General features: G+C 42.6%; 1 protein-coding gene across 1 annotated transcript in view; it reads right to left on the reverse strand.

Moving 5' to 3' along the window:
- Positions 1-600: 600 nt before the first annotated feature.
- EXOSC10 (exosome component 10) overlaps positions 601-13,501 on the reverse strand; it is a 33,226-nt gene continuing 20,325 nt past the window's right edge. The window contains exons 16-25 of the mRNA XM_070759270.1: positions 12,129-12,207; positions 10,501-10,616; positions 8,624-8,716; positions 8,240-8,314; positions 6,608-6,692; positions 4,939-5,009; positions 2,885-3,053; positions 2,460-2,521; positions 976-1,052; positions 601-780 (exon numbers count right to left, since the gene is read on the reverse strand). Coding sequence (XP_070615371.1) covers positions 750-780; positions 976-1,052; positions 2,460-2,521; positions 2,885-3,053; positions 4,939-5,009; positions 6,608-6,692; positions 8,240-8,314; positions 8,624-8,716; positions 10,501-10,616; positions 12,129-12,207 — 858 coding nt within the window. The 3' untranslated portion in view covers positions 601-749. The remainder of the gene's footprint in view (positions 781-975; positions 1,053-2,459; positions 2,522-2,884; positions 3,054-4,938; positions 5,010-6,607; positions 6,693-8,239; positions 8,315-8,623; positions 8,717-10,500; positions 10,617-12,128; positions 12,208-13,501) is intronic.

Here is a 13,501-nt window from a genome sequence, read left to right on the forward strand (position 1 = left end):
TCTAATTATCTTGGTGTGCAGTGCTCTGTAGTGACGTTTTGAGGGTGGGAGTTGAAGCAATTTGTGTCCAGGATGTGAGGGCTCTAAATATTTTCACAGCCCTCTTTTGGACTCGTGCAGTATATAGGTCCTCAATGGAAGGCAGGTTGGCAGCCATTGTTTTTTCTGCAGTTCTGATTCTCCTCTGAAGTCTGTGTCTGTCTTATTGGGTTACAGAACCAAACCAGGCAGTTATTGAGGTGCAGATGACAGACTCAATTATTCCTCTGTAGAACTGCATCAGCTCCTTGGGCAGTTTGAGCTTAGAGTTCAAGGGCAGGTACCTTTTGGAGTTTGCCAGTCAGTTCAATACTCCCTTAGGGACAGGTGGCTGTTGGGAGCAGCATTTCTACCATTATTCAAGAGAGAGTTTGCACTCTGCATCTGCTCAGAAACTCTGGAATAATCTTAATTGGTTTATATGTTTCATTTCCCTTTCTCTTCAACTGTTAAGTGATTTGACTGTTAATTTAAATGAAGCTAATTTAAGACTAAAATAACTGTGGCAAGGCGTAAATGAGCAAGAGAAGAAAAGCCAAACAAATGAACCATCACACTTAATTTAAACTTGCCCTCTTTCCTCTTCACGGGAAAGGAAAGCACTTTTAATTGCTTTTTTTTTTAAAAAAAACAACCCCCATATTGAAAACAGGTATCGTTACAAAAAGTGGCAAGATTTTCGCATCTTCCAAGAACGTCCTCGAACCGTGTTATCTTTTTGGCCAGTTGTGCCGAAAACCTCTGTGGGAAGATGAAAGAAAGGTAAGAAGTGTGTCTTATAGTGCCAAAAACATGGTACCTATACATATAATAATAATAATAATAACAACAACAACAACAACAACAACAGAGTTGGAAGGGACCTTGGAGGTCTTCTAGTCCAACCCCCTGCTTATATTTATATATATATAAATATATTGTTCTAACTCTATTTACCTGTTGGATTTCCCAGCTGTGAAAGACATGCTTTTTGTTCCTGCTGGCTGCTGTGATTTGCTGGCTCCTGAAAATTTCTGGAAGTTGTTGGGGGATTGGAGGAGGAGAAAAGAAAACAGGGAAAAAAAGGATGAATGGTCTGGTTGAAACTCTTTGACAATTCTATTTTTCCTTCCATAACAATAATTATTAGAAACCCATCTCCATCTTACAATACATTGTCTGGCCAAGCATCCACCCCCCTCAGAATCACCCATCAGAATACCCTGATGTAGGGATGGGGGCCAAGTGGAGGGTGCATGTAGTTTACTGCCTACCCTAAATGGGTCTCTATGCCTACATGAGCTCATCCAGTTCATATGGCTGGGATGATGTAAGGAGATCATCTCTGGCTGGTAGATGGTCTCATCTAGGTTGCAACAACAGGATGATCTTAAGAATTGGTGTGTGTGTGTGTGTGTGTGTGTGTGTGTGTGAGAGAGAGAGAGAGAGAGAGAGAGAGAGAGAGAGAGAGAGAGAGAGAGAGATTGGTGGTGGGGATTTCACCAATGAAAATGCTGTTGCTCTTTTCTATCGTTGGTTGCTTGGAAAACTGTAAAAAGCAATAAACACTGCAAAGACAGTCAGACACCTTCGCACCTTGCCATGATTTGTCTCTTTTCTATCGTTTAGGTTCCCCCATGTCTGAAACACAATGCAAAATACACAGCAGCCTGATTTTTGTAACCTATTATAGGCTGGGCTATAGGAGAAGGGCTCTGAAAAGCTGCCTAGAGTCTTTGGCTACCACATGGATGGCAAATAAAATTCATTTATTCACCTCTTTATCTTGTATTTTACCAGATAAAGAGGAAACAGAATTTTATAAAATTTGGGAGAACTGGCATAATTGGTTGGAACACAAAAAGCAAGTAAATCAGTAAGAAACACAGAATATAAGATGACAAGTAGATAGAAAATTAAGGGAGATGAAAATAGTAAGAGAATAAAATTAAGAAACATTTGAAGATAAGCGAGTGAAAGAATTAGTGGTACAGTAAGATGGAAAGATACAATGGTACGTAACGCTACAAAAATATTAATTGTTTATATTTTGTCAGGTTATGTTTGTTGATGTTATGTGGAGTCTGGTGTATGTTTGATTTGTATATATGCATATTTGTACATACATGTTTTTAAAATTATTCAATTAAAATTATGTTTAAAAATTATCTTTCTTTCTTTCTCTTTCTTTCTTTCCTTCTTTGTTTCTCTCTCTCTCTCTATCTTCCTTCCTTCCTGCCTGCCAACTTTCTCCTCTGAAGCAGCAAATGAGTCAAGGAAATGAGCCAGTTGGGTCTAGCAATTAAGGCACCAGGCCAAACACCCAAAGGTGGTGAGTTCCAGTCCCACCGTTGGCATGAAAGCCGGCTGGAAGATTAGGTACGTTCAATGCCTCGAGTCATTTATAAAAAAAATAAAAGGGGGAATAATAAAATTCATACCTTGTTGCCAGATGCCTGGATGGAGGGATTAAATTGCCGTGGCGGCTTGGATTTGCTGCTCCCTGAAAAAGAAAGGAAAATCCGACAGGGAGACTCTTAGAAGGAATGTCGCTGCAAAAGTACCAAGGTTTTATACTGATTTTATTATATTGGGGGTTTAGTTTGTAGTTTTTAATTAATTAGATTTGTTTATATGCACTGTTTTATATTATGTCTTGTGAGCTGCCCCGAGTCTTCGGAGAAGGGCGGCATACAAATATAATTAATAATAATAACAACAATAACAATAATAATAACAATGTACAAAAAGTAAAAGAAGACAAGAGAAAAACACCAAAACTGCTTGGTGTTCAAGCAACCAAGGGCACACCCAACAGTTGGGCAGTAGCTGGAGAAACAAAGGAAGGGCGATTTTTTTTTTTTACCAGCGAAGACTCGGAAATCGGATTTGCTGTAGTCGAAGGGTGTGAAGGTGCCGGCGGCAGCATCTAGTTCTTCAGGCTGGGGAGTTTCAGTCTTGGTTTTCTTCCTCTTGTGGGTCTCCGTTGCAGGATTCTGGTCTTCTGCCTCCCGCTTTGGGGATACATGTTCTTGCTGGAAATACCACCAAGGAAGGAATTTAAAAATCTCTGCATGATTTCTAAGGAAGCAGGACAATTTCTTCTCCTGCCTGCCAAAGTATAGGTGAAACATTAATATGTACCAAGAATGTGAAATGCCCTCCGGTCAGTGAAGGGCTGCAAAAACTTTTTACTACCACACTGTGGGCATGGCTTATTTTGTGGGCGTGGCCTTCTGGCCATGTGACCAGGTGGGATTGGCTTGATGATCATGTGACCGGGTGGTGGTGGTGGCTTAAAGGTCATGTGACTGACTTAAAGGTGGCCAACTTGATGTCACTCATGTCAAGGATTTGAGTTAGGGTGCCTGGCCTCTCCTCACCTCAAACAGATACAATTTCCCGTACTATTACTGAACATCCAAAATATACTATTTAATTCTATGTATATTTGCCATATGTGTATGTACATATTATACACAAGCATACAAAAAGATACATTATCTACTATATAAAGTATATGTACACACACACACGCACAGCTCTTCTAAAATTATACACATTCAACCACATTTACTACGATAGAAAAAACATACCTAGAGCCCAGAAGGGAAAAAAAGAAAAAAATTCAAAATGTTTCTACCGGTTCTGTATACCTGACCATGTTCATAGGAGCCCATCACTGCCTTTGGTCGATTTGATGAGACAAACCTACTTGCTTGATCAGGCAACCTGCTCATTTGATTAGTTTAAGGAAATGATTATTTGCTTAAGCTTCCAATTACCTAAGTAATTAAAACTCTTATCTTTGTCTAGAGCCGCGAGATCCCTTAATACAGTTCCTCCTATTGTGGTGACCCCCAACCATTGGTCTAGCACCAATTCTTCCAACAGAGCTTTAAGCTGATTGACAGGAAGGTTAGAGGGACACCCCCACTGTAAACACCTGATTGGTCAGATTGTAAAAGAATGTTCCAAGGCGCCAGAATAGAAGCTTTAGTTCCTAACACCATGTGAAATTTGTCTTTTCCCACGGTGTTAGGCGACCCCTGTGAAACGGTCATTCGACCCCCAAAGGGGTCCCGACCCCCAGGTTGAGAACCACTGGTAAAGTAGACCACTCACAAGATAGAGTAAAAGGTTAATTACACATTCCTCCGTTTACTTAGCAATCATAGGTCGACAGGATTTGTCTGTATACTATGTGTCACATATTAACCATTTATTCAATGTAACTAAATTAGTAAAAGTTAATACTTTGTACTTATGTGCACAAGAAATTTGTTATAAATAATAAACTACAAATCCAGAGAGGGAGAGCTTCTAAAACACGAGGTTGCTCAGCTCGGAGAGAAAGAGATTTCCAAGCTGGACAAAGCTTTGTTTAAGAAATCATCCCTTTGTGTCTGTGATTTCTACGCCAAAGCAGAAACTGGAATGTGATAGGACAGTGATGTCAAACCTTTTTTTTCCCCTTAGGTGCCGAAAGAGCGTGGGTGTGCACTATCGTGCATGCACAATTGCCCACACCCATAATTCAATGTCTGGGGAGGGCGAAAACAGTTCCCCCCAACCAAGGCTCTCTGGAGGCCGGAAATGGCTTGTTTCCTAATTTCGTGTGGGACCAGTAAGCTCATGTTTCACCCTCCCCAGGCTCCAAAGGTTTCCCTGGGGCTGGGGGAGAGTAAAAATGCCCTGCCCCATGCCCACGGAGGCTCTCCGGAAGCCAAAAACACCTTCCCAGAGCCTTTGTGAGCCAAAATCAGCTGGCCAGTACACACATGCACGTTGGAGCTGAGCTAGGGCAACGGCTCGTGTGCCAGCAGATATGGCACCGGGACCATAGGTTCATCATCACTGTGATAGGAGATCCAGGCTGGGGAAGAATCTTCCCAGAAAGAATCAATGGTTGCCACTCACCGCAGCTAACTGGCGAACGGAGACGGTCTCAGCGTCTTTGATCTTGGGTTCCTCCTCTGGATCCTTCGGGGCTGTTTGAGCAGAGGGAGGGAGGGAGGGAGGGAAGGAAGGAAGGCAGGAAGGAAGGAAGGAAGGAAGGCAGGAAGGAAGGAAGGAAGGAAGGAAAGAAAAAATGGATGGAGAAATTCAAGCATCTGGACTGGCTTGCTGTCCGTGATAAGGGAAGGGTGCTGGCTGTCTGCCTGGTTACTTTTCTCCTTCTCCTCTATGCTACAAAACCCCATTTATCTCCACCCCGTTCCCCCCTCCCCTGCTCCAGGCTGTGTCAACCTTGAAGACACGTGAAGAAAAATCCCTAAAGAAAAAGCTACAGAAAAGAAAATGCCTGCAGCCAATTCAGGGCTGACATACAGCCCCTCTCCCTTCCCCACAGGAGGCAACTGCCTACCGCTTGGTTTCACTGCAGCGTTTACTCCTCAAGTAAGATAAGCATTGATGCTCACTTCCTGTATTTTTAGGCGTACAAGATGCACCTTTTTCCTCCCTAAAAGAGGCTGAAAATTCAGGTGCATCTTATACTCTGAATGTAGCTTTTTTCGAAGCTTTCCCCCCCCCCCAGCCCTAACTAGGTGCTAAAAATCGTCCTTCCCAGCTCTTGCAGGCTCTTTCATTGTTACTCTTTGCAAAGAATGTTTTCCAAGCCCTAAGTCTTTGCGGGGTTTTTTTCATTGCTGTAACAAATAAGTTTCTTTCCAGCCCTAACCAGGTGCTAATGATGTTCCCAGCTCTTACCCAATTGCAGGCTCATTCATTGTTACTCTTTGTGAAGAATGTTTTCCAAGCCCTAAGTCTTTGTAGATTTTTTCCCCATTGTTCTACTTATTCCGAATGTTTCTTTCCAGCCCTAACCATGTGCTAATGATTTTCACAGCTCTTACAGTCTTGCAAGCTCTTTCATTGTTACTCTCTCTGAATAAGGTTTTTTAAAGCCCTAACCAGGGGATAAAATAATGTGCTGAAGCTGACCAGACTAAGGACGCTAGCCAGATGAATATCTGGTAAGCAGATTCTTTTCCTTATTTTTCTCCCCAAAAACTAAGGTGTGTCTTATACCCCCCAAAATGCAGTATATATTCTAGGTCCGCACCCACCCCCGTGCTCATATGCGCACTGCTCAATTTGTAGGAGCGGCAGGCCAATGGGCACTCACACACATGCGCGCCGGTGTGCTACTCATGCAAGTCGAGCTGATCTGCCATTCACACAACCCTGTTCTCCTCTCTCCCCCATCCCAGCCAGGCCACAAAGCCACAAAGTTGGGGACTGCTATTCTAGATTGCTACCCTGGGAGTAGGGCTTCTCTCCTCCCCCCTCAGGGGGATCCTACACCCAAAGCTGCTCCAATCTACTCTAGATTGCTACCCTGGGAGTAGGGCTTCTCTCCTCCCCCCTCAGGGGGATCCTACACCCAAAGCTGCTCCAATCTATTCTAGATTGCTACCCTGGGAGTAGGGCTTCTCTCCTCCCCCCTCAGGGGGATCCTACACCCAAAGCTGCTCCAAGTATTCGGAGAGGGGCGGCATACAAATCTAATAAATAAATAAATAAATATAAGGAGGACTGAAGATGCTTTTTATGAACCGCCATCAGCCAAGCCACTCAGTCTCACCTGCCTGAAGTTTCTGTTTCGCAGGTTCTTTCTTGGCTCCCGCCTGGAGCTGGGCCTGGCTGAGCAGCTTCCAGCGGTTACTGATCTGAAAGACACAACACAGCCTTTTGAGGAGCCATCTCCGCTGGCCAGATCAACCCTGGCTTTCTCTTGGGGCAGAGAAGGGACCGAAGGCCACTGCAAAGTCCTTTTTCTGATTTTCTCCAAACCACGAAGAAGACTCCTCGCCCTGATAAAGCCTCCGACCTTTATCAAGCTTGGAGAGTAGCCAGGCCGATATCTCTCAGACGCCGCAATACAGTGGTACCTCTACTTACGAACTTAACTCGTTCCGTGACCAGATTCTTAAGTAGAAATGTTTGTAAGAAGAAGCCATTTTTCCCAGAGGAATCAATGTAAAAGCAAATGTGTGTGATTGGGGAAACCACAGGGAGAGTTTGGGGAAACATCCCAGGAGATTCCTAGAGAGGCCCCATGGAGGCTTCTCCCCGCCCTTTCCGGCCCCGTTTCCTCCCAGGAGATTCCTAGAGAGGCCTCACGGAGGCTTCTCCCTGCCTTTTCCGGTTACAGTTTCAGAGGCTTGGGTTTGTAAATGAGAAATGGTTCCTGAGAAGAGGCAAAAAAATCTTGAACACCTGGTTCTTATCTAGAAAAGTTCGTAAGTAGAGGCGTTTTTAGGTAGAGGTACCATTGTACTTGGCAAGAATGCAGGAGTGAACCCGTTAAGCGAACTAATTGTCTTTTGCAAACTCCCCGTTTACTCCCTATGAGAGGGGCCATTCATTGTCCACCTGTGGCCTCATTCCCAAGTCGACCCTTGTTCCATAGCTGTTGCCTTCGTCTGGCAATTTTTTGTATTCTTACACTGGGAACAGGCTCCAGTTGTTCCTCTACCTCACTGATGTCTGATTCCGAAGGCAGCTGATAACTGTCAGACAGCCCTGGCTCCCTCTCTGCCTCCTACGTAGAGCCCTCATTGAAGCCTTCCCCAGAGTCCAGGACTGGTCCATGTTCTTCCCAAACCTCCTCACTCTCTGAATCTGCTGCCGACTCTACTAGTCGCTGGCGGGCCACAACAGGTCTGGGGAGCCTCTCGTTGTTCCAGGGTCGCCCAGAAAGTAATGCACCACATTTTTTTTCTCAGCCTATAGTACAAATGTGACACTTTAGATATACATTATTTGAATTGTCAGGAGTGTGGGTGTAAATTTTGCGTTTCTTCAGACAGATAGAGTAGCAGCAGCAATGTTTTGAAATGGCATCTGTAAGGGATGTACGTTACAAGCAGCGCGTCATTGAATTTCTCACCGCGGAGAAACTGTTGGGAACCTTCACAAATGTTTGTGTGCAGTTTATGGAGAATCTGCAGTCGACAGAAGTACGGTTAGTCGCTGGGCACAGACGATGAGGCTTTGTGACCAGAAGAAGAAGTGGTACCTACAGGGCCCTTGTGTCTCACCATAGAACAGAACGGAGATTATGTGGAAAAACAGGGAGTGTAAAAGAAACACTTTCTTGTGTGCAAGTTTCATTGCGTTCAATAAATAATTGTTGAAGGAAAAAAATGTGGTTCATTACGTTCTGGGCGACCCTTGTAACAAACAGGTCATTGGTTTATGAAAATGTTCTTACCTCGTAGATTTTTGAGGACGGGTCCGACTTGGCAGCTTGAGAGACGTGAACTGAGTTGAGCTCTGCTGGCAAATACTAAAAAAAACAGGGACGTCTTAGTTAAAGCAAGAATGTGTGGACACACCTAAGGGTTGGGTTATCGGTTAAGGCAGTGACTCCCAATCTTTTGAGCACCGGGGAATGGTTCCAGGAAGAGGGAGTTTTCCATGGACTGGAGGGAGACGTGGTTTCGTGTACTGCCTGCATCCCATGGATGGGGCTTCATTTGTTTGCGTGGCCCAATTTCTGGCATGCCGTGGCTAGCTGCCAATCGACGGACCAGCAGTTTAGGACCCCCGGATTAAGCTATCTATGCCAAACAGCCGGAGGGAGGGTTGTAGTTACCATTCGAAATGGGTTCTCGAAGGACTCCATGATGTGCCGAGCTTTCTTTTGGGCCACGGTTAAGTTCTTGCCTTTTTCATCCTCTTCGGGCTCCTGTGGGAACACAGGGGAAGCTATCATCATATGCCAAACTTGTTTTATGGGCCGCGGTGGTGCGAGTGGTTAGAGTGCAGTACTGCAGGCTACTTCTGCTGACTGCAAATTTGGCACTTCGAATCTCAACAGGCTCCAGGCTGACTCAGCCTTCCATCCTTCCTAGGTGGGTAAAATGAGGACCCGAAAAGGCTGACTCTGTAAACTGCTTAGAGAAGGCTGTAAAAGCACTGTGAAGCGCTATATAAATCTAAGCCAGGGGTCAGCAATAATAATAATAATAATAATAATAATAATAATAATAATAACAACAACAAAACAACTACAACAATAATTTATTAGATTTGTATGCCGCCCCTCTCTGAAAACTCGGGGCAGCTCACAACAATAATAAACAATGTACAAATCTAATATTTAAAAACACAATTTAAAAACCCTTATAATAAAATAATCACACAACCCAATCAGACCATGCATAAACCAAAGTAGTTAGATCCTAACCAGAAGACCCCGCTGTTCAATTCCAGAAGTCCGATCCCCCCCGCCCCCTGCCCCCCGCCCCCGCATCTCCTCCGAATGTCTTGTCCTTTTTCCTCTACCTGTCCTAACCAAAAGCCTATCAATTGTGGAGCTTACCGGTGACAGGGAGCTGCAGCTGGATGAAAGAGCCACATGTGGCTCAGGTTGCTGAGACTCCTGGTCTAAGTGCTATTGCTAATCCTGAGGATTCTGTCTAGATATACAGAGCCACGCAGCAGGACTTGACAAGATACCACAATCTTGTTAGAAATAAATTCATTTCTGAAGGTAATATCACAATGCAAGTAAATGGTTTGTAACCATGGGAGTGGCTGATATAAGCCATAATCAGCATGTAATCATGGGTTTGCCAATTGTACTGCAGCCTGATTGGCTGTATCCTATATAAAGAGGAGCACCCTTGCATGGGTGTGGTTTGTCACAGAGAGTGGTTTGATTACAGTGGGTGGTTTGTAGTTTAGTGGTTAGTGCTTAGTGGTTGCAGTGGTGTATATTATAAAAGTTATATGAAAGTACTGTATGATAGTTTATTTAGAGAAGCAGTTTGATACAAGAGAAGTAAAATGTATTTTTACAAGAAAGCCTGCTGCTGTGTTTCATTGAAGACTTCAATTAGGTAGAGCAGTTAACTGTGGCTACTTGGTGGGTTAACTTCCGTGTGCGCAAAACTCTCTCTGCCCAATCAGGTTATGGGCCGAGTAGTTCTTACCAACAAATCTATAGTATGGCAATTTAGGAACCAGTGCAGGGAAATCATGAAGACACTTTGTAGAAAACAATAGTAAACAATTTTACTCTTCAGTGCAATCCAAAATATCCTCTGTCTTAGTCTTCTATTTACAGGAACATTCGTTGCTTTAACAACATGCAGTAAAGCTTACTTACATGCAAATACTAAACCAGTCCAGGTTTCTCCCTATCAACACTACAGCTCTAACTCAATAATTAACTCGTGCTTGGACTGCTCCAGCCAACTAACAACATTACCACCGACAACAACCAACATAAACAGCCAATAATCATTGTAAAGTTGCTTTGCATTTTATAATGCTCTGGCCCAATCAAATTGCAGTTTACACCCTATGACTCAGCACTGTTTGAACATGCTCACATCTTTCTTTACCTTATATGGTAACATAATGGAATATCACCTAGGATTGAGCTAATCCTTGACGGATTCGACCCAGCTCTTCCCTCTCGTCTATCCCCACTGACAAATCTTTCTCGGCTTGCCCAAAACTCACGTTAAAAATACTGATGCTAGCTCTTAAGCGGAGATACAGCAGGGATTGGTCCGTCTGCTCTGACCAAGGTTCCACTTCTGAAAAGAGGCTTGGGTGCTCCAAATGCACTCCAGAGTCTTTAGGCAAGGGAGGAAAAGAAAAAATTAGATAATAATAATAATAATTGTCAGTACGATGTACCCCACTGGTTGGGTTTGTCAATATATGAACCAACCAGCAATGTATGTTTGGAGAATTAGCATAATGTTGCTTTAAGGGCTAGTGATGCAATTAGCTATAAAAGGGAGTCACATGTGTTTCTTTGTTATTGCTCTTATTCTTGCTAATGCTTGCTCTTGCTCTTGCTAACACACTAACTCCCTGATCTCACTCTCCGCTAATTTTGTCTGTGTGATTATACTATAGACTTGCTGTGTGCTAAATGTTGGTCTATGTATTATCTATGTAAGTAATACTTATGGTATTGTAAACTGCAGGAGAGAAATATTGTAGAATTACACCGTCAAACATGGCCGGGGTTCAGTGATGATCTGGGGTGCTATTTCTTGGAAATCCACCGGGCCAATGATTTCCCTTCATGGAAGAATTAACAGCTATCACTATTTAGGAATTTTGGCCGACCAAATCCATCCTATGTTTCAAGAACTCTTTCCAGAGGGGGATGCCATCTTTCAAGATGATAATGCACCAATCCATAGAGCACAAATTGTCAAAGAATGGCGTGAGAAACATTCTAATGAAGTTCAGCATCTCATCTGGCCACCAAAATCACCAGACATCAACATTATTGAGCATTTATGGTCGATTTTAGAGATTCAAGTAAGAAGTCGATTTCCACCACCACCGTCTCTAAAAGACCTGGAGGGTGCTTTAACTGAAGAATGGGCTAAAATTCCTTTGGAAACAACTCACAATTTGAATTGAGAATTGAGGCTGTATTTGCCGCAAAAGGTGGACCAACACCATATTAAAAGATATTTGGATGATTTTTCAATGTTTTTCCATTTTTTTGTCCACCCCCTGTATATGTGTATAGAAAACTGTGTGTTCTGAAGGGGAATATTATGGATTAGCTGCTGTATGCATAGAACTGTAATATTCTGATATCTGGTTTCTATATGATTGCTTGACTTGTATATATATGAAGTGGACTGTTTGCTTACTACTATTGAATATATGTAAATGATATTTATTAGTCTGGGCTATTGGCTAAATAACCACCACTGCCACCTATACTCTGTTTTTCAATTTAGGATTCTAACATTGGTTATAAGCCCAGTGTAGGATGCCAATAACAACAACATCATCATCATCAATAATTTACCTTTTTAAAAATATTTTTTAAACCCCATCTCTTGTTCTTCCAGGAATCTTTTGGACCCACTGTCCACGATTCCCCACTCCATTTAAAAAAAAAAAAAATCACCACATTTTTGATCAGAGTTTTGAGGAAGTATACAAAGTGGCTAATTTTGGGAGGCGGTGGGAGACAGAGAAAGACGAGACAGAAGAAGAAAATAAGGAGGCTCAACCCATCCTTGGGAGTTTCCATCTTGCCCACCAGAACCTTTGCATCCCTGCGCTTTCATGGGCTAAAGATGCTTCTTCTAGACCTTTCCAGAATTTACCTTGATCCAAATTGTTGAGTTTCTCGTCCTGGGCGCTGTGGGAGTTGTCGTGAGGCCCAAACAAAACGTTCTCTGGCTTCTGAGAAAACCAAAAGACAGAACAACAGAGCGTTGGAAGGGACCCTGGAGGTCCTCTAGTCCAACCCCCCCCGCCCCACCCCTCTGCGCAAGCAAAAGACCCAAAATGGCTGCCCAGTCTCTTCTAAAAATGTCCAGCGATGAAGCACCAAGAACATCTGGAGGCATGGTTAACTGTTCTCGTCGTCAGGAAATTTCTCCTTATTTCTTAGTTGCTTCTCTCCTGGATTAGTTTCCAGACGTTACTTCTTGTCTTGCCTTCAGGTGCTTTGGAGAATAGCTTGACCCCCTCTTCTTTGTGGCAGCCCCTCAAATATTGAAACACTGCCATCATGTCTCCCCTGGCCCTTATTTTCACTAGGCTGGACATACATACTAACCAAATTATTATTATTATTATTATTATTATTATTATTATTATTATTATTATTATTATTATTTTTTATTAGATTTGTATGCTGCCCCTTTCCGAAAATTCGGGGCGGTTCACTATCTGATCAATGAATATGTTTGGTTGAGTGAATGGTGCTGAATGTTTTTTTTAAAATTATATTAGAGGTTTTAAGTCTTTTTAGCTATATTAATTGGACTTTTAGAGATATCGTTATGTTGTTCTGATATGTTGTGAGCTGCCCCGAGTCCTCAGAGAGGGGTGGCATACAAATCCAATAAATAAATAAAAATAAATAAATAAATAAATATTTAATTTATTCATTCATTCATTCATTTATTTATTCGATTTTTATGCCGCCCTTCTCCTTAGACTCAGGGCGGCTTACAACATGTTAGCAATAGCACTTTTTTAACAGAGCCAGCCTATTCCCCCTCCCCCCCCGCAAAATCTGGGTCCTCATTTTACCCACAGTGTAAATAAAATAAATAAATAAAACAGTGAATGCAAAACAAATCTAATTAATTAAAAAAACTACGCAAGCTAAAACCCCAGTATATTAAAACCAATGAAACAATGCAATCACAGCCATACATTACATTTATTGGCCAGGAGGGTCTAGATCTAATTGCCCCAAGCCTACTGAACAAGCTCTCAAAAGAAACAAAGGAACAATAAGGTTTTTTTTTTTTTAAAAAAAAGGTAGTTGAAGAGATACTGGTAACTGGAATTATCCAAATTCTGGAGGGCCTCAAATTAGAGAAAAGGCAAATTTAGCAATATCAGAGGCTTTAAAAAAAAACAAAACAGGCCATTTTATTTTTGTTGCCTTCCTGGACCAAAACTCTTCAAGGCAAAAAGACTTAAAATGACTTAAACTGAGTGGTCCCAAAAGGTGGGGAGC

Source organism: Erythrolamprus reginae, chromosome 8, assembly GCF_031021105.1.
Source record: "Erythrolamprus reginae isolate rEryReg1 chromosome 8, rEryReg1.hap1, whole genome shotgun sequence".
NCBI lineage: Eukaryota > Metazoa > Chordata > Lepidosauria > Squamata > Dipsadidae > Erythrolamprus > Erythrolamprus reginae.